At 36.0% G+C, this 25,147-nt stretch overlaps 1 protein-coding gene and 1 long non-coding RNA gene across 7 annotated transcripts in view; one reads left to right on the top strand and one right to left on the bottom strand.

Annotated features, from left to right (window-relative positions):
* LCP2 (lymphocyte cytosolic protein 2) overlaps positions 1–7,158 on the top strand; it is a 36,847-nt gene extending 29,689 nt beyond the window's left edge. Inside the window, exons 17-23 of the mRNA XM_082771658.1 lie at positions 93–105; positions 1,124–1,244; positions 3,264–3,313; positions 4,069–4,172; positions 5,102–5,179; positions 6,163–6,318; positions 7,023–7,158. Of these exons, the coding sequence (XP_082627784.1) occupies positions 93–105; positions 1,124–1,244; positions 3,264–3,313; positions 4,069–4,172; positions 5,102–5,179; positions 6,163–6,318; positions 7,023–7,145 (645 nt within the window). The 3' untranslated portion in view covers positions 7,146–7,158. The remainder of the gene's footprint in view (positions 1–92; positions 106–1,123; positions 1,245–3,263; positions 3,314–4,068; positions 4,173–5,101; positions 5,180–6,162; positions 6,319–7,022) is intronic.
* Positions 1–23,614, bottom strand: part of LOC309883520 — a 73,427-nt gene extending 49,813 nt beyond the window's left edge. For 3 of the 6 annotated variants that reach the window (XR_014318465.1, XR_014318466.1, XR_014318470.1), the window contains exons 1-4: positions 23,506–23,614; positions 10,993–11,075; positions 10,212–10,305; positions 7,000–9,773 (exon numbers count right to left, since the gene is read on the bottom strand). This is a non-coding gene — a long non-coding RNA (uncharacterized lncRNA). The remainder of the gene's footprint in view (positions 1–6,999; positions 9,774–10,211; positions 10,306–10,992; positions 11,076–23,505) is intronic. The other 3 variants (XR_014318468.1, XR_014318469.1, XR_014318467.1) reach the window with 3 other exon arrangements.
* Positions 23,615–25,147: the final 1,533 nt, after the last annotated feature.

Here is a 25,147-nt window from a genome sequence, read left to right as displayed (position 1 = left end):
CACAAACTTCCAGGTCTTTGTATTGTAAAAGATAAATATTACGAAGAACTCTGCTATAAGTTGCTAACATTTGTTTTCTCTTGGTTCCCCAGGAAGAAGAAGATGGTAAGTATTTCTACTGTGAAGTCTTTCTTTGTTTTAGCACTACAAAAATAGTTTCCAGAGCTCTTTCTTTAGAGCCATGTAAAAAACTTGGGTGGTATCTTGACAGGCTGTAGAATGCTTACAATGTACCTTGTGCAGATTTATATAGCAAAGCCACAAAACACAGGAAATCAATAGCTAATAGCTTTCCCCGGTCAGTCAGTTACAAGACAGCAGAATTTCTTACTTTGAAACATCGTATATTTGAGACTTGTAATCTGCACACAGCATCAAACAGCTAGGCATGTTTTCAGTTTTCAACAAAATGTTCAGTAAAACCCTGCTAGTACTAGTCTTCTGTGTAACGGTACTTACTCTAAGGAACAGAACCAGAACTTGTTTCATTTAATAGTACTATTCATGAATTTCTTAACAAGCCTGGTTCCTAAAATAAAATTTGTAAAGTGAATTCATAGCAGAAGCAGAACATTCGGCCAAGTCTTTACAGCCTACCATTTCCTCTAAGACTCCATTAAGAATAGGGCGAAGAGCACAGTTAACCTGTTCTCTTTTTACCAGTAGTGAAGATCTGAAGTGTAAAAAAATGTTTCAGTTTGATGATGTTATGATTATATGGGAGAAATGTTCATTAATATGGGAGAAATGTTCATTCATAAAGGAATGAAGTTTAAAGAGATGACCTCAAATCTGCTATTCAGAAGCAGCACAACAGAGAGGACACACTGTCACGCTTCACCTTCAGTTTTATTGCAGTTAAGCTGTTTGACTTGTAGCTTTAAAAAATAGAACTTAAAAAAACTAAATGCTTATGTCTACTCCAAATTATTTTCATTTAATTTTAAGCTCTCAGTTGACCATATGACGTTGCAACCCGTAACTAACATATCAAAGACTTTTTAGAAAACATTTTCCTCCATTATGTTTATCTAATTAGACAGCAGTAATGTGCCAGGATTTCTTTAACTCATTTAAGAATGTCTCAGATAGGTCTTAAGTTTTCTTCTCCTCTTCTCCACAGCTGCACCCCAAAGAGCAGTGCCACAGCTATCTTTGCCCCCATACAGCTCCAATACATTCCCATCAAAATCTATCAAGCCTCCACCTAAGCCAGGATCCAACAGCATGCCTGGTGCAGAAAGGTGTGTATCACTCATTGTATCATTCCTTTGGAATTTTAATCTATTTATATATATATATATATATATATACATACATATATATGGCTACAGGGTGCTCTGGGGAACGCAAGGTAACTACTGTAAGAAGTCATTTTTGAAGCTGCCCCCTTGCCTCAACTACACGCTAATTTGTGGTGTTCCTACTACCAAGAAGAATCCTGAATAGAATTGAAGTTCTGTGTTCAGCAGAACAGTTTATACCAGACAACCAAGACATAATGCACACTCCCATTTTTAAGTCAAGGAATATTTCAGGGCCTACATAGTTTCCATTTGTAAGACATCACTCCTGCTACCTGCAGGACCCTTTCATTAAATGTTAGTTTAATTGTTAATTCTTATTTAAAACTGTGGTCTTTGCTGCAAATACAACTTTTCCTACCTACAACATCCATGTGTTAGACTATGTCTTCATTTCCAGAATGGAAGTTCCCTTAATTAAATTTTGATTTCTGATGAAGTATGCAACAGCCTTTGATGACTAAGAGTGGGCTCCTTGAGTCTAAGTGTGAAGTACATAGTTTAATCTCTGGTTTTTTTGTAATGGTTCTTTGATGAATCCCTCCCATTTACCAACATCATCTGGAACTGCTGACACCCAAGTAGAAATAATATTGCAGTAGCAATAGCAAGGTCATATGAACTGTTTCCACAATGAACACTTCTGCTTATATTCAAACAGTGTTGTGTAGTTTTCTATAGCAGAAGCTCACATTCAGCTGATTCTTTCCCATGAATCACAAGTTGTGATAGGGTGCCCCTGTTCTGCAGCATTAATTAATATATTAATCCCAGAGCTTTTTGTGCAGTTCACTAAAACAGAATAGAAATATGGTTCGTAAAGCAAAAAACTACAGGTGATTTATAACCAGTTGGGTGAAGCAATTAAAAATAAAAATAAAGACCTCTGGATCATAAAAAAGGCCATAAAAAGGAATTGTAGGTTTTCTAACCAATAGCAGAAAAATGAAGCAGAAGAAGGAAAGTAAACCAAACACAGGCACATGGAAGTGTTATGATGCTCTGGGTATGAGCTCGGTGCCACTGTCAGATAATATCTTACACATTCACAGAGAGGCTGCAGTGGCCATCTGGAGCCCCTGGTCAAGCATGGCCACCTAGAGCTGGTTGCCCCCAACCATGCCAGTCCAGCTTTTGAATATCTCCAAGGAGAGAGACCTCGCAAGCTCTTTGGACAACTTATTCCAGTGCCCAGCCACCCTCAGATTAAAGATGTGTTTCCTGATGCTCAGATGGAACCTCCTGTGTTTCAGTTTGTGCCCGCTGCCTCTTGTCCTGTCTCTGTTCACTACTGAAAAGAGCCCAGCTCCATCCTCTTTGCATTCTCCCTTCAGGTTTTTATATGCGTGGAGAAGATCCCCTCGAGCCTTCTCTTTTCTAGACAAACCAATCCCAGTTCCAACAGCCCTTCCTCACACGTGAGATGCTCCAGTTCCTTACCATGTTAGTGTGAAGGGTCCTTCACTGGACTCTCCAGTAGCTCCATACCCACAGCTGCAACATTAATGATGAGAAACTGCTCTTTCCTCAATAATGTTAAAAAACCTACAAAGTTACTCTGTAACTGGGACTCCAAAGAAACAAACATCTATCAAGCTGTTGCCTCTGCTTCCTGCTTTAGGGGAATAATGTAGCCAGTTCCTGTGAAAAGTCAACAAGATGAAGTAGTTTTCTTCATTAATCCTGACACAGAAATCTTGATAGCCTGCTAGTGACTGGCTACTTCATTCCCGGATACTGAGCTCCAAGTAATTTTAATGGTGGATATACTTACAAAAAAAGGAATGAAAGAAAAATGCAAAGAAGGAAGAGAAAGTTGTCCTCATCCTTCATAGGACTCAAGAGGATATCACATTCTGTAAAACAGGCTCACAGTTCAGATCAGTATTTTACAACACAGCAATCTTGTATATCCGTGTCATATTGTACTTACTATTTTTGTTGTTGTTTCTACACCAGTGCTAGAAGCCTGTCTGCAAGTGGCTCTCTACCACCTCGCTTCCCTCTAGGTTTGTATCCTGCATTCCTTGATTTTATGTACAATGACTGAAGGTTGCAAGGCAGTTTGAGTGCATTAATCTGAATCTAGGATGATCTTCTCCCATGAAGTTTGAGCTTACAGTCTAGTTAAATCATTGCCAAAACTTCATATAAGTACCTTTTTAAATATAACTAACACTGCTGAAAGCCAAATAACACTGCCTAGAAATCATCATGGTATACTAACAGTCTCGAAAAAGGGAGAAAATGCTTTCCATGTAAAATATACTGCATCTTGTAAAAGTAAGCCAAAAATAAAGGAAGCTTAGAAAGCAATTTTTTTTAGAAAAATGATTTTTGCATATGGTAACACCTGCCAATGTCTTACAGTGACATTTTTTAGTTTCTTGCTAAGAAGGCAAGGAATCTGAAGAGGCAATATTAAATTTGTCCCTAAAGAAATTGGAGATGCTCTCAACTAAGTAACTAGTACAGAAGCTAAAAAGATGCAACCTATATTTCAAGTTCATCTGAGTTTAAGGTACTATGAACTACGAGAGTTCAGTTAGTGTCCCTGTGCACCAAGGAACAATTTATATAAGGAACTTAGATTTCATACATCAGCCTAAATCTGATTTCAAATCAATTCAAAATGCCTCAGTATCAGAGTGATACAAATTCTTCATGCCTCACAAAATCAAGATTCTATACCATATACCATTTCCCAGATGAAATTATTTCCTCATTTCAATATTTTTTCTATTCTTATCTGACAACTTCAAAGGCAACAACAGCAGATCTCCGTCAAGAGGGACAGCTGATATAAGACCTCCATTGCCCATTCCTAGCAGACAGACTGCTCAGCACACAAACACGGAGGAAGATGAGGTACAGAAACATCAGAAGTATTAACCATAACTGCTAAATACAGCAAATAATCTGATTTCAAAAGCAAACTGTTTTCAAAGTAGTTTTTCTAGTTAGTAGCCATTGTCAGGATGTTAGTAGGTGTTTGCAGTTTCCTCTTCTGTGTCAATATTTAGTGCCTTTTTTTTCTGTCTCTGCCAAGTAAAACAATAGTAAAATGCAGTAGAACAAACTAAGAGAAATACTTGTTTGCTGGATAACTTGGTTTTAAACAATTGTCTTCAAATAGCATTACATATTAATTTCTCTTTCCACAAAACCTTGGTAAGTAGACAATTCATATACTTTAACCACTTTATGTGCATTTTTGTTTCACATTTCTTTAAATATGGCAAGTACAGCGCAAACCACTCCTGATGTGGCCACGTATGGTTGCCCAGTACTGTTAAGTTCACAGGAAGTCTGTGCTATTGTCTCAGATGATTGTTAAAAAAAAAAAAGGGGGGGGGGGGAAGGTGACAGGAGTTGGGGGAGAGAGAGAAAGACAGGATGTCAGCGCAGTAGCGTCCCAGGCAGAGGGGTTGTAACTAGATGATCTTTAATGTCCCTTCCAACTCACAACCATTCTATGATGCCATGATTTAAAATCTATTTTTTACTGAAAATATCTGGAAATACCAGTTTTCCTACCTTACTTGCAGATATTTAACAGGTAGGTCTGTAATACTTCCATAATTTTCGAAGTGATTAAATCACTTTAAAATCTTTCAGTGTCACTTACCATATACTACTATATGCTAGTATGATCCCTAAAGCTCATACCTTCTGCACATAAGTTCCAATATCCCTCACGTTCAATTTTCTCTCTACTTATTAGAATGTTGTTAACATCATAAATTAGTCCATTGACAGTTGACTTTCTCCTTTCTTCTCTCCCACAAAAAATATAGGATTCATTAAATGATGAATGGTATGTTGCTTATATTAGCCGGCCAGAAGCAGAAGCAGCTCTTCGAAAAATAAACAAGGTACTCTTTAAACTGTTGCGGGTTCTCAGCACCTCCTTAATAGCCTAGCTAGATGTCCCTGCAGTCATATAAGAAGAGTGAAAGTAAACTGCACCATAAGGTTAAGCTCCATTTAGACATAGACATTTATACTGGGGGGTTCATCCTGCATATCTTTACCCACATAAAAGTTAGGCAGCTAGATTAAACCAGGCTGTTGTTGTTTTTTATAGCCCAAGGGAGCAGTTTCATCTTGCCTATCTTAGGAGGAATGACGTTCTCTGGAAAGAGTTCTTTGTCACTATTACAGAGTTTGTCACAAATTCCAATTTTAAGCTTGAATTAGATGAGTTGAGTCCTACCCTTTTCTAGGCCATATTTACCAGCAAAATGAAGTACAGATTCAAGCACGTGAAACCCAGGCTTAAGCAGAGATAAAACAAATGATATCTCATCTACAATTATGAGAAATCTGTTTAACCTGTGATGCCTAACAGCACATGCAATGGTTTGAAGTTGCCATGTACAGCATTTCAATGACTTGTGCTAAGGTCTAGCTTTTAAGACCACATCCAGTGCCTTTCAGACAGGTTATTTTAAGGGAAGATTTTTAAAATCTGAAACCAAGAAAAGCAGAAGGAGAAAAAGAAAAAGAAAATATCCTTGGCTCTACCAAAATGACACAGCCACAATCACTATTTTAGGCTGCCTTTAAACAGATCACAGAGGAATCTTGATTTAAATTTACCAGGAGCTAAATTGTCTTCTGGCTGAAGCGGAGTTAGGCCTTTCATATTTTACGTCCTCCGTTAGTGGCATCTCTCCCTCATACGACACTAGCCCTCTCTAAATATCTGCACTTTGTATCAGACAGTGAATATTTTAAATAGCAGATTTCACAAAGAAAAAATCCTTAAAAGCATGAGTGATCTATTTAAGGCTGTTGTGCAGATCAAAACCAGAAGCAGCATTTATTTGTCATCTTCCATTTTTTCATCTTTCAGGATGGAACCTTCTTGGTAAGAGACAGCTCAAGAAAAACTGCTACTCATCCATATGTACTGATGGTGTTGTACAGAGATAAAGTATACAACATCCAGATTCGTTACCAGGAGCAAAATCAGATATATTTGTTAGGAACTGGCTTAAAAGGAAAAGAGGTACTGTGCGTTTTTTCACACTACTTCCCTTCATCTTGAAGTGCCTCCTGTCTCATTCTCTAAGTGTCAGGCTACTTAATCTAGCAGCTATTTTAATCCATTGAAATTCTGCTTATTGTTTTACAGATATACCTACAATTGTTACTTCTGAAAGGAAAATCAGATTCTCCTGTTTGTACTCATGGAGTGAATTCATAGCCTTAGCATACAGCTATTAGAAATCAATACAATTTGTTAGGGAGTGTTTTCTTACCACTAAGACACCAGATAATGGAAATACACGACTGAGAGCAAATCCATATCTGCCAACTTGACTGCCTTGCTTCAGATGGTTAGCTTACTCACATCCTGTACTACTGCACGGGATTTGCTGGTGTCAGACACACTGGTCAGCACATATACTGATTGAGTCCAAACTCTCTGAATTTATGAGTCAACTTCATCATGTCAAATAGAAACACCACCACCGTGTATTAAACATGCTGAATCTGCATAAATTCATTATACAACACATCTTCAGTAGATCATACACATACATCAACATAACTACATATTAGGTCAGGAAGAAAGACAGCTGACCTGATGATATTTACTGGACCTTATAAGATACCTCTTATAAAGAAAAAAGGTTTCTAAACTGAGTTAACTAATCGCTAAGAATTCTGACACTTTATCCATTACCTTCTTATTTTTCCATCCCACAGGATTTTTCATCGGTAGCAGACATCATTGATTACTTCCAAAGAACACCTCTTCTTCTGATTGACGGAAAAGACAGGGGTTCAAGGAACCAGTGCATGTTAACATATGCTGCAGGACATATTTAAACGAGACCCTAATGAAGATCACATGAAGGATCAAAGTCTACTAAAGTCTGTAAACCTAAGGATACTTCCTTTTTCAGTGAACTAAAACCATGAAGAAATCATTAAAAATACTTTTAATTTTAATGAAAAGGGACAATGTTGTTATTTTTAAGTCATGCTTTAAATGTAGTACTCTATAAATATGATTTTCCTACAATATATTTATTTCTGTCCAGCAACCATAGAGTACACAAGAATTCATTCAGTGAGGAAAACTATCTTCCAACAAATGTGTATCTTCCTGAAACGATTTCCAAACCACATTAGAGGACTCATGAAAGATACACCAATACAAGTCTCTGCTTTCAGAGGAGAAAAAAAAAAGTAACCTATTTTTCAGATTAGAATTGCAGCAGCAATTCTATTATTTAAAGTGGTACATACCACAGAAGCAATAACCAAAACAAAGTTGAGAAGTAAACCAAAAGCAATAGTTTTTTGCTGTTGTTGTTTTTTTGTTTTGTTTTGTTTTGTTTTTCTTCCCCTGCAATCCACCTCCAAATAAATCAATAAATCATCCAACTATGGGCATTTCTGTGAAAACACTTGGACTCCAACCTGCCAACCTGGACCTTAAAGACAACTATCTTTCAGCAAGACACAAAAATTTTGTGTGTTGCTCAATTTTTCTCCTCAATTTTTCCCCTTGAATCCCCCTGCCTGTCAAGATCTGTGTTTGTGTTATTCAGCTATGAAACTGTACTTGTTCACAGTTTTCTAGAAAAATAAAATATCTACAGATAACATCTTCCACCTGCCATACAACTGATGATTCATGAATGGCACCTTAACCCATGAAGTGGAGTTATCTCCTACGATCATCTAAACTCAGCAACAAGATTTTCTCTACTAGCACAGACATCTCTTTAACTGTATCTCTTTGACTCTAAAATAAGCCACCATTCTTTTATAGGAGACACATCAACAAGATTATCATCATGTGATTATTAATTGCAAGACCACACCCAAGGCCCTTAGCATACAGATATAATTTGGATGAAGTTGGTTTCTCCTATACAAATGCTTTCTGTTTTTACTGTGTTCTTTCAAGAAAAAACAATATTCTCAGTTCTAAAATACAAGCTGCAGCTGAGAACCACTGAAGAATCATGATTTTTTTCCCTCTCCTTTGTTAAGTGGGATTTATCCTTTTTTATTTTTAGGAACTTCTGTTTTATTAAAAAAAATTACCTTGGACATTGTCACATTTTCTCCTCTAAAGCCATTTCTGCGTTGAATCATAATTCAAGGGAGGATATCGTCCATATCATTTATATAGCTTCTATGATAAGAAAATCAGATTTCATAAAGAGTTTTACAACTTCAAATATGTATGTTGTAAATGTTATTTTTATTTACATTATATTTGTCTAGGAGCTGGAATTCGAAATTAGAGAATTTCATTTCCATGCAACTATGAGTAAATAAATATATAAATAAATAAAATCACTTCAGCTGACAAAGCCTATCTTTATTACTGTATTTTTTTAAAAAACCTGCCACAAGTCTTGTGAAAGAAAAGTCAGTTTTAATATGTCTTTCCAAAAATGCTAAAATTAAGATAAATCCCACAATGTTACCATTGAGTGTGTAAACTGGAGGTTGTAATTTTATTACACTGTCTTGAAAATTCTGACAACCCTGAAATGCCTCCTATGAAATTGTTTCATTTGTTTTTAAATCACCATTTTTTCCCACTTATGGAAAGAGCAATAAAATGTAAACCGACATAACAAATTATAGCTCTACATATTCTTTTTCTACAAAGTAAATCTGGATTTGATTATTCAGATAAACACATGTTTTGTATGACTAAAAACATACTTCAACATTCAAACATTTTCACAAGTGATGATAATTTTTACAAGTAAAGTATGATTGAATAGGAATTCTGCTTAAATATGAATTCTACTTATATGAATACACTGGCTACACAAATTTTTGGCTGAGAAAACTTCATAGTGGAGTATTTGAACTGCTAACTTTTGCTTTCTTTTGAATCTATATGCATTAGAAAGTCACTATAGAAATACTTCTGGTTTTCCAGAAGTAATTTGCTCTGTGGCCTCCTTCCACAGCAACATTTTTAGAATAAGGAAGGCATATCAAATGATGACTTGCAGTTCCTCTTTTATTGAATATTTCTCGTCCCATTTTCCGGAACACAACTGAGACAAGAGCAATAACTTGACGTGAAGTAATTTTAAATCTTTTTGTTACTCTTCCACTATGTCTTCATTTTAAAGGAGACAAGCACGTGTGAAGAACTTCATGCCCCATTTCTTGACCTTTCTAGTTTATTTTGCTACTCTTTCCAAACCTAGTATATTTGAGAAATTTAGGTTAAAATCTCTGCCAAAATCAAAAACGTTTTCCAATTAAAAATAAAAATAATCCAAGTGCAGAAAACCATATTGTCACTTTTCAATTGAAACTCAATTGCTATTAATAGAAGACAATGTATGAAAATGGATGGTATTACTTAATCTGTCAAACTCCGAGTTTTTTCTTCAGCTTCTTTTAAATCTTTGGCCTTCAGGGGATGGTTGAAATTCAAAATAAGGTCACAAAGCAGCAGCTGGCTTTCCACTGAAAGACAAAGGGCAATGTAATTTCACAGCACTTATTGAATAGTAAATGCAAAGTGAAAGACAATTGAGCCAGATGCATGTTTTTGAAGTACAATTGTGAACTCTTTCAAAAAATGCAAAGGATTGCCTTGTTTTGTTTACCTCAAAGCAGTTAAATAAAGTTTGATATTAGCGTATTTGTAATATTTTCATTATCAAACTATTATTGTCCCTAAAAGGAAAGCATTTGACTAAGTTTTTTTTCCATGCTTAGCTAACATAGTTCCATTTCTATGTAACCACTGTTACAAAGAGTAGTTCAAAACAAAACATTTTTTTCATTAGATTAAAAAAAACAATTGTATGATACAGAAAACATGAGCCATTCTCAAACATGCTATCTAAAACAATGCCTTCAACAGCTTTCTGTATAGCTAGATGATGAACTCAGAATTACCATTTAGTTTCTTTAGCTCATCGGACATTTTTTCAACATTTTTAATTGCAGCTTCAAGGTTAAACTGCTGATCAGCTGCATCATTTCTGAATACCTGTATGAAATAGAAACAAAACTCTAAGCGTATACATTACTACAAATGTGGTAATAGAGTTAATCATAATCTTTATGATTTTTTTTATTTTTCTAAATAATAATTTCCCCCATCAGTATTTTTTTAATATATATATATATATATTTATGTACTTCTGTTTTCAAGCCTACTGTTCCTATGAAAAATATACTGAAAGTTCATATACTCAGGTAATATTTAGTCAACCACGAGATGGAGCTATTGTGAAGTTAACATGCATGAAAGAAATTAGGGCTTAATTAAGCACTGAATGTTAATACTTGAACATAAAAACTTACATCTATAGGAGCAATTGTTTTATTATCAATATCTCAGAGCTTATTTTGGAGACTACAGTCCCTTCCTTTAAAACATAATTTAAAAAATCAGAAGTCTAGAGACAATTAAGACTATAAACTATTAGAAATGAAATATATTTTCAATTTCGAAATGTATACTATATTCTGCATATAGTTACACTTTTTTTTTTAAGGAAAAATATAAAATAAATTGCATACATCTTTTATTTGGGATAGTTATCATCTCTAATTATTATTCAGAAATTCTAAAAAAAAAAATATCTGGAAGAACTCTGAGCAATTCAAAATTAATATTCACTTCGTAGAACAACTCAACACATTGAGAAGTATGACAAAAAATGGAACATACATTTGACATAGATTCTTTAGATTCGTCTCTCTTCCCTTCAGATAGTGGCTTTGAATGAAGGTCGTCAGTCTGGGCCAAGGATCCTACAAAGACAAAACTAAAATTATTATGGAGTTATATCCATATTATATGTTGCTGTGTGCATGTATCTATTATGCATCAAATATACACATTTGACAAAAAATGACTAGACTGTTTTAAAGTAATATCATTTGAAAACAGAGTTTAATGAGTTAAGTGGTTTTATTTGTTACTGAGGAAATAATCTTTTTTGTTTAAATCATAGATTTTTAATATTTATATTATTTTAGAGGCATTTCATATTTTGAGTTACATGAGCGTATTTATAATAGTGACCAAAAAAAAATCCACACACATACAAAAAAAAATCTAAAGCAGTGTCTTTGACTGAGACTTTATCAAAAATCTAATAAGGCATTGCAAACAATTTCTATGATGAAATTAAGGAAGGGAAATCTAAAGTACACGCATGCAAAACTTAAGTATCTGTTTGTCAGTAAAAGAGATGAGATTAAATACCAGATCCCTGGACTTTTTCTTCCCCCATTCCCTCTGCTCGTGTCTCTCTAGACATTAGGAAACACTCAGGAAAGTGTCATTGTATGACATCACTGGAAAGCTGTTTCAACACTGGGGGGCAAAAAAAAAAAAAAAAAAGAGAGAGAGAGAGAGAGAAGAAAAATAATAATGCTTATTTCACCCTAGTACTGCATGTGTTCAGAAGGAGTGCTATCAAAGGAAAAGAACCCTACCCTTACCTAAAATGGCAGCCAGAAAAAAGCATGCCCCTTTTAGTCTTCCCCCCCCCCCCCCCCCAAACATCCCTTAGTGATAGCTAAACCTTTTCCTGAGCTGGCAAGTCTGAAGTGGCACCCATGGGTGCCTCACCTCTCATGTTCACATGGGCCACCATGAAATATGTGGTGAGGGGGCCCCACAAGGATTTCGCTGTCAGCAGAGGCTGCCCTGAAGGAGCAGAAGTACAGAAGGGGCCTGGTTTCCTCACAGAAAGGCAAAACCAAAGAAGCACAGTGCTGGCATCTCCCCCACTGAGAGGCTGTGGAAATGGCCATGGTGCCAGCACCTCCCTGTGCCAGGGGCACCTCAGGTTTTCATACTGACAGTCAGAAAGTTGCAAGACCTGCCCCTGGTTGAAACCTCCCAACTCCCAGAGTGCTGGTGCCCAAGGCCCAGCCTCCAGGTGGAGCCTCTGCTCTTAAAGGGCTGTGTGGCAGCACAGCCAGGCCTGCTGAACACCTCTTCCTTCAGCATGCGTCCTGTGGCTGCTAGTCACAAAACCCCCGCCTGCCAGACACCACAGGGTGATTTTTCTCTTCCTCCCCTGCTGCCACAAAGACAAGCAGGGCAGTTCCTGAGGAAACCATAGCCTGTCTGTGCCCCAGCACTGAAGGCAGGCCACAACATGGCCCTCTCCTCCAAGGGCAAGGAACCAGCCATTACCATGGCCTGGCTGGGCCATGCCTTCCTCTCCACGCACGGCAGGGCGGCAAGCTGGGTCCTCTGAGCAGCCATAGGAGGCTGTGATCCCAGGGGCACTGCCAGCAGCTCCCTGCTGGGTGCAGGCAGCAGTGCCCATGCAGGCAGGACAGAGCTCAGCTACCCTATGCGCAGGCAGCCATTGGTAATTTGCTGCCGTCTGCTTTGCTCAGTAAGGAAAGCCCCAGCATGTGAAATGTTGGTAGGTTGCAGCCCCAGGATTTGTGATTTTGGGACTATGAGTTAAAAGCTAACCACAAATGGTGCAAGAGATGAAGAAGAAATGGGGAAGAGAGGCTGAGGTGGCATGGGGTAAATGGTGAATGGCGATTTCCTGTCAGCTTTTGCGGCCTTGCCTGTGGAGTGCTGAATCTTACTGCATGGTGCTGCAACTTGTTTATAAGCAATCCGTTTCGTTTTGTCATCAACTGTAATTCAGATAGACTAAAAATATTGTGAGTGCAGATCAAATAATGAACCTCAAGGAGAACAAGAAAGGCACTTTGCTATACCAATTCATCAATTTAGACTACGACAAATGGTCACTGCCCTTAGAGGTACATATCTGACTTTAGTTGAAATCAACAAAAACTGCTAAATAATGACCAGGAGTAGGGAACTGTTCATTTCTTCCTCAGTCTGTGGCCTGTAGTCCCTAAAGCCAGGGACACCAAGCAAGGCAATGGCCGTCAGCACTTTCATTTAATTTATTGCAACCACTTCTGCTGCTCAGTGCCCAGGCTGTATTTCAGACTTCCTGTCTGGCACCACTGGAGGAGGGTGACTGGTACCTCAGGGGAGGGTAGAATTGCTTCGATGTGCTGTAGAGGACATATGGACAGAGATGGCAGCTGCCTCACGTTTACTCTCTTCCATTCTCTGTCTCTTTCAGTGGTGTGCCTTCACAAAAATGTTCTTTAAAATAAAGCATTCAAAATTTATTCTTTTGTGACTGCAGGTAAAGCTAAAATGAAATTCAGAACAGCATATTCTGCTAAGGAGCAATTAAACTATGATTCAAAGAGAAAACATGATATGCTGCTTAGATTGTGGGGCTTTCTGAAGATGAGAAATGCCGAGCAGGAAACACTTTACACCTGCACTAATTCCTGTACTACAGTCTTTCAGCTTACAAGGTCTTGCAAAGACCCCAGCGTAAACAAGTTAGCTGTACACCTCTAAGGAAAAGGTCCTCTGTGGTTTGCAGAAGCTGGTGGTTTTGCTGGCAGAATACTGGAGTGTGTTTGTGTACAGAGACGACGAACAACATGGTGTTTTTAGATATCTACTAACTATAAAAGAATATATAAAAGTGTATATAGAAATATACGTACAAAAATGTACTATAGTAGCTGAGCAAGTTCCTGAAAGCATGTGTGATAGTATAAGCAGAAGTTTTCTTCTTCAATAAAGGAGAATGCTCAAACTGCTGCAAGGAATGGGTTAGCAGATGAAGCTATAATAAACATAAAAGCTACCTGCTTCACTGTAGAAACTGCTAGGAAAAACAGGTGTAGTATCCTAGTGCAGTAGCAGGGAAAGGGAGTGAGACAGCTGACCTCAGAAGAAGCGAACCATTGAGTAACGGGGAATTTTTTGAGATATGTTGTAGGCAGTTCCACACTGACTTCTGTTCAAAGAGTTTATTTTAATTTACTTTCTGAATCTGGTAAGAGTTCTCTTTTTCACATCATATAAATAAATAGTCACATTATACTTAAATTATTCTGTACTAACTGTAGAAAGAAAAATAAATACTGTAACCACCAGAAAACTTGGGTTCAAAACAAGAACAATATAGCGAGTTGACAGAACTAATTGGACAAATGATGTAGAGTGATTCCTAAAGTCAAGGCTTTTTTAAAAGTAATCTTAAATAATTTGAGATGTTAACAAACAAGATGACCAACACTGCAGGAAGTTGAAGCATTTTCTTTTAAGAAGAAAAAGAGAGAGTAAGAAATAGTGAATTTGTGCACTTACATTTACTTAGAACTTTACTGAAATACTTTCTGGATTTCTTTTTAAGGTAATATTTCAAAGTGAAATTTTTAAATTAATAATTTGAATTATCAATTTCTGTTACACCTCTGTATAAGGAGTGTTTGCTCAAGTATTGCTAACAATTGAATATCAGCATGCCAGTTTATGAGCCACAGTTTCAATTTTGCCTATAGATTTATGGGCAGAGATACAGGCAGTTGAAACTGACTGAAACTCTTTTTAATTATGGGTTGATTGGGCTGTGGATGCTACTTTAACACATGAAACAGCTGTTTCCCTGGAGTCTTTCTGAGAACATGTTCAGTTATAGAAGCTGAAACCACTCAGCCAATCTCAGGTAAAGAGAGAATCACTGCCAAACCACTTTTCTAAGGAAGAAAAAAGATCAGGAAGACTAGAAATCTCTTTCAGGGAATGAATTTAGGATTATGATATGAATCAGCAAGCACTGCAGGCAAATAAAATATTGCAGATTACTTTACAGAATCACTGCCTTCCTCACCTCTGGAGTAAAATTACCTTGAATATCATTTCAGGAAGAAATGAAATAATTAAATACACAACCACTGAACAGGAGGATTTCAGAATAAAGGGTATGCAAAATTATTTTCCTGTATAATCATAGATTAAGGAGAAATAAAGAAAGAAACCAAGATCTCATGTTTTGTCTCATGGTTACAAAAAATATTTTAAATAAATTGTTCTAGTGTGGAGTAGAAGAAATCTATTCACTTCAACAACAATATTTTAGTGAGTGGCTTAGCAAACATTAACAGCATCTGTCTCTTAAGGAAATATATTTTCAAACACTGCAATGCATAGGAGGTAAGATGCAAGGAGATAAACTTTTACTAAGAATACAACCATATTCTGTTACATTGAAAGCCTTAGTTCTCATACAAATTTCCTAGTGGATCTAATCAGGAAGCTGAAATTTAAATGTATGTCATTAAACTTTCACACAAAAAGCTCTAACAAAAGAGGAACTGCGTTTTTTTACCACTGCATGAATATAAGAAATGTTGATCAAGATTTCATGGGAAGTCAAATAGAAACCAAACCAACACACACAGACCGAAAAAATCACGCCACCTGAACACATGACAGTTGTTTCTGATGAAATAATATGTTATTTCATAACTTTTAGAGCACGTGTGATTTTCACTGATTAAAACTGGTAAATGCTGAAGGCAAAAAATGCCTGACTAGATCATGGTACAAGACAGTGAAGCAAAAGCCAGGCTGTGTCCTGAAAAGTTTACAATTCAATTAGATGAAGCAGAGTGGCAGATAGAAGAATGCAAAGTGAACTGACTTGCCTTAATACATGCTCATGAACTGCGAGGAACTAAGGCCTGAGTTAAAATATACATTTGTGACAAAATATACTGAATTGTGAAACTTCTTTGCTTGTGGAGTTTTGGGCCAGAAAACTTCAACCAATTATATAACACATAATACAATTTTCTGAGAATGTTTTAAGATTCAGTTAAGAAAATATTAAAAATATTAAAAAAAAAAAAAAAAACACAGAACAAAAAACATTACAGCATTTCTTACAGCACTATAATTAAGTTTCTCTAAGAAATTGATTATATTAAATGCCATCATTTAAAACAACCAAAAAAAAAACAAAAACAAAAACAAAAACCTCTCTGTTCAGTCCATACAAAATCCTGCATGAATTGGAAATGCATGTCTGCATACTTAAGTCTGCTGACTGCTGTATGCATATCGTTACCAGACTTAGAGGCATATGTCATTCCCTTGCATTTAAGATCTTAATTTTCATTTAAGGATACCCTGAATGGCAACAGATTATTGGAGGCAGTACATGAGGATGCCTACCTGAGCATCTACTTTATTACCTTCTTGACAGTAGGCAAGGCATTAATAAAATGCACTTTGGCAGCCTGGTAAAAGATGGACATGACTATAGAGAGCCCTGTATCCTTCTATTGCTTGACCAGTACATTGTTGTTGTTGTTGTTATTATTATTATTATTATTATTTTGGCAAGTGCTATTTTATCTATTTATTTTTTTAAAGCTTGTAGCATATCAGGTTTTAATATCTCAGAAATCCTTATCTTCAGTTTGCTTGCACAGACAGTTTATAACATAAAATCTACAAGGTGCTGCCTGTTGCTTCTTTTCGTGAAACCAAAAACAAACACACAAAAAAATAAACAGCATAAGGGTATGCTTTTTAGATATGCTGGAAGGTCCTGACTTGGTGTTTCGGACAGCTCATTATCTGGTAGTAATTTTTAAACAGTAACTTATAAGTAGTTCATAAATTTAGTATTAAATTAATGATATGGAATGCTAAAGATGTGAATATTCAATGACTGAAGACAAGTCCATGTATGATGCTAATGCAGACAGAATCGTCTGCTGAAACATCTTAGTTGGTTTGAATAACTAATGTAAAAACAAAGGTGTATTTCCTGCCACTCTTTATATATAACAATTGTCCTATTCAGATTTTTATTAAAGTCAGAGAATTATTTGGTGAATGTTTCAACATATAAATGGTAAATATAAATTAAGGTCTGGAGGAATACTTTGGGGATTAATCATGCATGTTAATCATAAATGTTATGTTTAATGGAACTTTGGGAGATTCAAAAATACTATTGCTTTTCATGGACAATATAGTCCCCATATATAAAGAGACTAGACTTTGAAGCTATGGGTTGTATCAACTCAAGAAGTGTGTGGATCAGGCACAAGGAGATGGGCTTATCAAAATTCTCTGCCAAGTTTACAATGATTTCTATAAACACCAAATAGTTTTGCATATACAAATTAAAGCTGTAAGCCTCACTGTTGGTCATACTTAGGGTTCTGATTGTGAAATTAGAACAAAAGTAACAATTGTTGGCAGTTTCTCTGAATTCTTGTTCAGAGAATGACAATACTTTTTTAAGTTACAACCCTGCCTTGTCCCTTTTCTGTGACAAGCTGTAGCAGTAGACTTCTGAAAACAGAGTCTGAGCCAATAGAATCTGAAAGCAAAACTGTGGGGCTTTATAAAATAAAACTCAAGATATATTTGGGAGTTGGTTGGATGATAAACATTCTGAAGACGCATTAAGAAATTCATCATGTTTTTTTTCAATTTGGAAGTGATTTCTGATGTTGTCATGTATTTCTGTCATCTATAGTGAGATTTGAAATTGAAATGATGCAGGACTTTCCAGCAACTGTGAGTCTTTACTTATTATATGTAGCTATCAAGAAGTAGATCTGCTTCTAGTTCTCAAAAACACTCAACATGCATTTCTGTATATCCTTTCACATAACAAAATGCTGTTCAATAAGATTTTCCCATCTACATGGTGAAATAAGTTTATATAGCAAGGAACTGTGAAAAAAACAATGATCCTGTGTTTTCTGTTGGAAAATGCTGAGCCCGTTTGACTGAGATGACTTCTCAAAGGCATAGTGCATTGCTTAATAGCTCAGTTGTTACAGATATCTTACCACAGTGCTATTTTACCTTCCCAGTTTGTTTGTTTTTTTTTTTTTTTTTTGTAACAATAACAGCATTATGCCTGAAATAGTGCAGAGAAAAGCAAGCAACTGTGACAGTATCATCAAAAGAGATTTATTATTTGGTACATTGCAGATGATCCCTTTTTCACTTAAATGCATTTAATACTATAAATTGTAAAGGTTAGTGACATAAGGTAGATATTGCAGTTTCTGTTAGTTGTTTCTATTGTAATTCTCTTTTTTTTTTCCTTTGCCAACCTGCATACATTTACTACCTGAAATCCTCTATAAGCATTAGAAGTATGAAAACAAGTATTAAGATGAACAAAAGCATAATAATCTGCTATGGGAGATTCTGGATTAATTTGAAATTACAGATTTGATTGCTTTAGTTCCTTTATCAGTTTTTTTGTTTGTTTGTTTGTTTTTTAAATTAACTTATGAAATGGCCAGTAGAAAGTACAGCAAAAGATCCTGAAACAACTCTTGCCTCACCTAGTTGACCATGACATCTCCCTTTAACTAAGGCTTTTCATAAAATGTCTTTCTGAAATAATAATGAAAACAAAACAAAACATGGGGGACTTAATTTTTTCACTGATGTCTGTGTTGTATAAACATAAATATGTCACAAAATCCACATAATGCACTCTTAGTAATACAACATCTGAACATTGGAATGGTAGAACTGCAGAGCAACAGAAGAGAAGCCACTAGAGGCCCTTCTTCCCACAGCTAAAATGCATTAAACAGTAAATTGAAAACAGCAATATGCTTGTCTGAATATTTCAGTGAAAATGTGAAATGACAAGTATGTAATAGATGTCAGATAATTAATAGCACTGTCTTAATAGTGTTATTGTATTGGCTTCCTACTCAGTGATTGTGATCCTAGGGGGAAGAATATACCAGGAGGAAGGAAGACACTCAAGGAAGCTACTCACTCTCCTTGAACCAACCAACTAATTATCTTCCATGGTGCCATCTGGATTAGCTAATTCAGTCTTCTTCTAACAATCTGAAAGGGATTCTTTTTTCTATTGACTACAGTAGCAGTTGAGAGGGTCCGACATTCCCCTGCTGAACTTAGCTTCTACTGGAGAATAACTCTTCAAGGTCTAATCTCACATGCAAGTGTGGTTTGCTGTGGTTTACCTGCCGTTACACAGTAAAATAAATAAATAAATCATTGAGATTGCTTTCTATATTGAACCCAGGAAATAGTACCAAATTTAGAAACAGAAGTGGTATTGAGGGGTGCAGATTCTAAAAAATTGTAAATTGACTTTGGCATTTGTCTTTATCTTGTGGAAAATCTCATATTTAAATATGCTGGCTGTGTCTGTCTGCATAGAAATCTACCCTTGGAGACAGACAACAATGTTGTTAAGCTTCATGAAGATTTAAATTCATTTGTAGGAGCCTTGGTGAGGTATATGTACATTGTGTGTCTCCTTGGATGAGCTGCCTGGTTCATGCTATACATGGAGACATGAGTGAGGCTGTATTATCTTCTGAAACAAATAACTAAACTGAAATACTAGCATTTTGTTCATGTCTTGAACTGGAGCAGATTAACAGTCTTTCAAATATGAACAAGACTGGTCTGAAATAAGTGTGACTGTAACTTAATAACTTGTTAACCATGGTCATTTTGTGACAACTACGTAGCATCAAGGGCTAAGACCTCATCTCACCACACTGTCTTGGATTTCTCACAGCATGCTAACAGACACATTGTGTTAAATGATTTAGAACAGGTACAAATGTGAATGATAACTTGAAAACAGATACGCAAAACAGAGCATAAATAATAGAACTTATTAACAGAAATAAAAGTCAATATTTATGTTAAAAAAAAAAATAAAATCAGTGAGACAGAGGAATTGGATATGTGACAAGTGACGAAAAAAGTGTACAAATGCAGTACGTATAACTATCAACATTTTTCTGACCCAGTAAGGATCTGAAACTATAAGGTGAATCACATACTGCGGGGGTTGCACCTGCGTATCGGGTCATTTAGTAGAGGAAGGGACATGGAAAAGAAATACAACAATGGCCTCTGCCTCCCTCTTGCATTTGGCAGCTAGGATCATTAAGCAATAGAGAGATTGTGATTAATATTAGTGAGCTGCAGTTGCCATAGCAAGGGAGTGTGAGGTGGGGACCAACCAAGTGAACTTCACACAAAATGTGAAAGACTTGGCAAATCCAAATGGGAGTAAGGATGAACAACTTGACTTCTCTGCTGTACATATCATGAACAATGAAAGACGTCATATAGTTGTTTGGGTTCACAAGGAATTCAACGTGAAAATAAGATGAAATAAGACACAAAATAAACCTTTAAATATATGTCTAATCAAACATCAAGTCTGCAAAGGGTGAGTGGACTTGTTAACATCTCAGAATTAGCTGGCTCATAGGCCAACTAAGTGATGATAATACCATCCTCCAAGTATGCTAGACTCCACTGATGAGCACTAATTAACGGATAGTGTTTAACAAATAATTCTACATGTCAAAGTTAAGGTTTCTCTTGAGATTCCTGTGCAAACTGAACTGTAAAGACAATTACAGTACCTCTCTGCAATATTATTGATCGTGTTACCAAAAGTAGGTAATGAGGTCTTTCTCTCCATTTCTTCATGACACTTAGTTTATTACTAAGAAATAATTAGGTAAAAAAATAATGCTAGAGTTATGCTTTACTTCAGGGCTTTTTCTTTCAGATCATTATTACATAAATACTGTTGCTTTCATTTTTTTTTTCTCTAACAAAGTAATTTCAAATGTACCAACAAAGTACATAAGAAGACAAAACAAAACAAAAAACAGCAACAACAATGAAAAAACATACATACAAGGTTTTGGAAGACCATTCCAGGAACCAGTCTGACAGTTGATAATTCTTCTTGTAAACTATAAATGGGTGCAATCTCTTACATTACTGGATTCTTTCAGAACCACAGACAAAGTATTTTATGATGAATCAGACATTTAATCACAGCACAGTATCTATAATTATACCTAATACCCTTTTCTGTGTGTTCTGATATGTTAGTGCTGACATTTAACTACAGAAACATCTCACAAACATTCTTTATTATGCTGATTTCTCAAGAATGTTGGAAGCTAGATAAATCATAAAAAGGATTAGTGTAATTTAGTACTGGATTGATGCATGCTAGACTCACACTTCAACAGCATTGCAGTCTAAAGAAGTGGTAGGTGCTTCCACTTCCTAGAAGTAACGCAGGAGCTGACTTTAGCTATAAATAAAAGAAGTCAGTCCTAACATTTGAAAATTGTATGAAAAAGAAATAGCACCATATATAAAGTGAGCGAAGTAGAATATGGAATGAGGCTGTCAAGAGCTACTGACAGGTGACTTGTCCTATAAATCCAGGCACACTGAGAGAGCTCTCACCTTAGTCTTTCCCTGCACCTGATAATGTGCACTGGATGATACACTTTTCCAGTAACACATCTGCCAAGATATAAGATTCATCAACAGTTAGAAATTTGATCGTTATTGTCTAAGCCTTAATGGTATAAGCAGCAAGTGGAAGCACTGTGGACTGAACTGTTTAAATGTTAACTTCCCTGCATCCGAAAGTGTATGCTCTAATATTCCAATGTGGGTAGCAATGCAAGCAATGAAATTTTGGGACAGAAACAGTAAGTATGGCAGTCTAGCTGTGCCATACTGCCACTGTGACCCTCACAGAGGAATGAAAGAGGGTTAATTTGGTTTTGGATTTAAACTATTTTCAGGGATTATACTCCTATGTAAGAAAGGGAATTCATATATTCTAGTAGCCTGTATTTCTCAAAGCATGCTCACAATAGTGATTATTCCCTCCATGTCTTCAAGAAAGAAGACATCAGTGAATCCAAGCTACCAAAGCCAAAATGAAAGCTCTTTTAAAGCATGGCTACCATCCGAAAAGGAAATAAATAAATAGCACCCCTTCCTACCCAACAGTTTGTTCCTTGCCTTAAATTCAGAATTGTCAGACCACTTTATTCATTAATGTAGATTTTTTCCTACTTTTTCCTCTGCAAAACCAGCATGTAAACTGGATTCTGTCCCAGCTTGTGCATCATTAATAGGATTAATTACTTAAAGAAAACATTTGTACTGTAGTATCTCTGTTATTCATGTTTTATGAACTGAGAGGAACTCAGTCTAGCCCTTGTCTCAAACTGTCATGCACATGATGGTCTTCTTGTTTGAGAACTGGTGAAGCAAGCAGTCCAGATCCCCAGTGCACAGCTGAGGATACCCATACTGCTATTTGAGTATTAGTTTTACAGATGTGCACTTTGAGAGATCTAACATACACATTTGTGAATAACAAAACCTCACGGGAAATGTTATTTCTTTTCATTCCCAATCTTATCCACCTCTTTCTTTAGCCAGTACTAAAGGTAATTCAGGACAAAAGGAGGACACTTTTTATTCTTAGGGGTAATGTATTAAATATTCCCTCCAGGAATGAACTCATTAAAAAGGGAAACTGAAATAAAATTTCTGCATGTGAGCTTTCAAAACCAATATAATCAGGAAAAAAAGCACAAAACTCCCTGCAAAGGGCACTGTTTTTCTAAGCATCCCTCACCATTTACATTATACTAATTGAAAATGTTTTTGTACAACTCATTCATTTAATATGAAACGTAATCACTCATACATCACAAAAAGGTCGACTGTTTTGTCGCTTTTATATGAAGGCAATTATTTTCATTAAAGTGTCTTCTATTCCTCAGTCACCACCTTACCATGTTTAGGACTTATAGTTTGACTAAATTAAGATACACTTTAAAAAAAAAAAAAAAAAAAAAAAGAGATGGAATTTACTTTTTATGTAAATGCTTGGATGCTTCAGAGAGAAATAGAAGCATATGCAAAGGAAGATCTGTAGAAAAGATTAACTGTCAAGAAATTTGCTGGGAACATTTGGAGGTGTTTAGAGACAAGATTCAATTTAAAGTAGAAGTGCAAGGAAATAAACTCTTTGTAAACTGAACAAAAATTAGGAGGTATTCATCTGCTTTGGGCAGTCAAAAAACAAGAGTAAGCACACTTCTGAAGCAGTATGCTGAAAAAAAAAAAAAAAAGATTGATTTGAGGATTTTGGTGTTTTCCAGCACTGAGACTGGAAGAAGAAGGAAAACTCTGGTCATTAAAGTGACATATTACCCAAGCAAGCAGTTAAAGCAGTTACAAAGATGAGAAGCAAGACATATTTCAATCCAATCCATTCTCAAATACCATTACACGATTTGGTATGATTTGTCTAAAAAGTATATGACTACCAACACTCTTCAAACCTGTAAACATTATTTTCGAATTAGAATATATGATTCAAGGAGGACAACATAATTGAATTAAACAATATTACAGGTAGAAGAAAGTTGTTATCAGAAGCAAGCAATGAAAATGCTGTTGAGGAACTGAAGTCTTATGTCACATTTTGCTTACTTTATATTGTCTCTAGTGTTGTGGCTAGTACAGTCAGATCCAGCCCATTCTCCTTTACAGCAGTATTTGTTTCCAGATAAACATCCTCCAGAGGACTTGAGAAGTTTCTGGAAAATATGTTTGTCTTATTTTTATACTACGATTTCTTCTTTTCTTTATGATGTTTCATGGCTATTTTTCATATATTTTATTTTTCATATATTTTTATGAAGAAATTTGTAATATATCACTATATAAAGGCCTACTTCTCTATGGTTTTTTGTTTGTTTGTTTTTTAACGAATGAATTTGAGAAGTTGGGGTTTACTCTGAAGAAGAATAAATGAACATGTTAAACTAATCAGAGCGCTTCTTCAGTAGGCAAAGCAGACTTCAGAGGTACTTGCCCAGGCAGGAGTAGGGAAATGAACCCTGACCTTAGTTTGTGTTTCAAAATATTTTAGTATTTCTAAGCATTTTTACTTTAGAAACAAGAAAGGTGCAATAAGTAAAGCCATTGTCCTCTTATCTCTGCTAGTCTGAGCAGTCAACCAGGATCCTGCAGACCGTTTTGTTCTGGAAGACAAGAATGATGGAATCATTTAATCCTTTGCAAAGACATAATGCAGAAGCAATGTTAGATAGTTTCTTTGCTAACCAGTTATAATCTACCTCATAGTGTGCTCTAGAGCACTCTCTTCTCTAATCTGCTTTTGTTTTTACGTAGGGCCATACCACTACAGTTATCCCGCTGACTTTAAGACCTTTCCTGCTTCCTACGACCACTTTGTCCTACTGTTGGACAAACAAGATTGGCTAGGAAAGAAGGCCAAGTCTTAGATAGGTATGAAGCATAATGGTTCGTTTACTTCTGTCTAATGTTGTATTGTGTGCACAGGTGAAGTGACAACTCAGCAGTCTGGAGGGGCTACAAGAGGAAGTGGCTTTTAAAGCTTCTCGAATGGCCAGAATTTGGTCTGGTCTGGGCCTGAAAGACCTAGATCTGGGTGAGAAAACAAGACTGTGGCTATTTACACAAGAGAGAATTACATTTGTAAGAGGTTCTTTCTCTCTCTCTCTCTCTTTTTTTTTTTTTTTCCTTTCTTTCCTTTCCCTTCCTTCCTTCTCTTCTTTCCTGTACATTTTTAGCATAATGGGAGAAGCAGTCTGGATTTCTCACATCCTCACAATTTAGGATGTTCAGACCAGAAGTTTCATCCACTTTAACAAGAAGCCTCCACAACATATGCAGTCAGAGAGTACTGTCCTGGTTTCAAAGTTATGGCAACCCATACAAACCTATTTCTGAGGTGTGTTCTAACGTAGAGTACGTTGCAGAAGTACTGCCACAAACCAGCATGACGGCATGCTATTAATGCAGTTAAGGCACACTACAGTGAGTGGTTGTTAAACTGAGGATTTTTATTCAGCTATGTCTACTTGAATGAACAAATGAAATAATATTATTTTTTGTTTGTTTATATAGCTCTATTTTCTACATAGATTCAGAAGAAAATATGCCATATATATATATATATATATATATATATATTATTTAACGGTTAGCGACATCCAAATTCCAGAGTACGTTCAAAAGACAACCTCAAAACTTGCAGGAGAAAATCTGTTGTTTCTCAATGCTTTCCTTACCTAATATGCTTAGA

Source organism: Aythya marila, assembly GCF_965140915.1.
Source record: "Aythya marila genome assembly, chromosome: 14".
NCBI classification, from domain to species: Eukaryota; Metazoa; Chordata; class Aves; order Anseriformes; family Anatidae; genus Aythya; species Aythya marila.
This window is presented reverse-complemented; position numbering and strand designations above follow the sequence as displayed.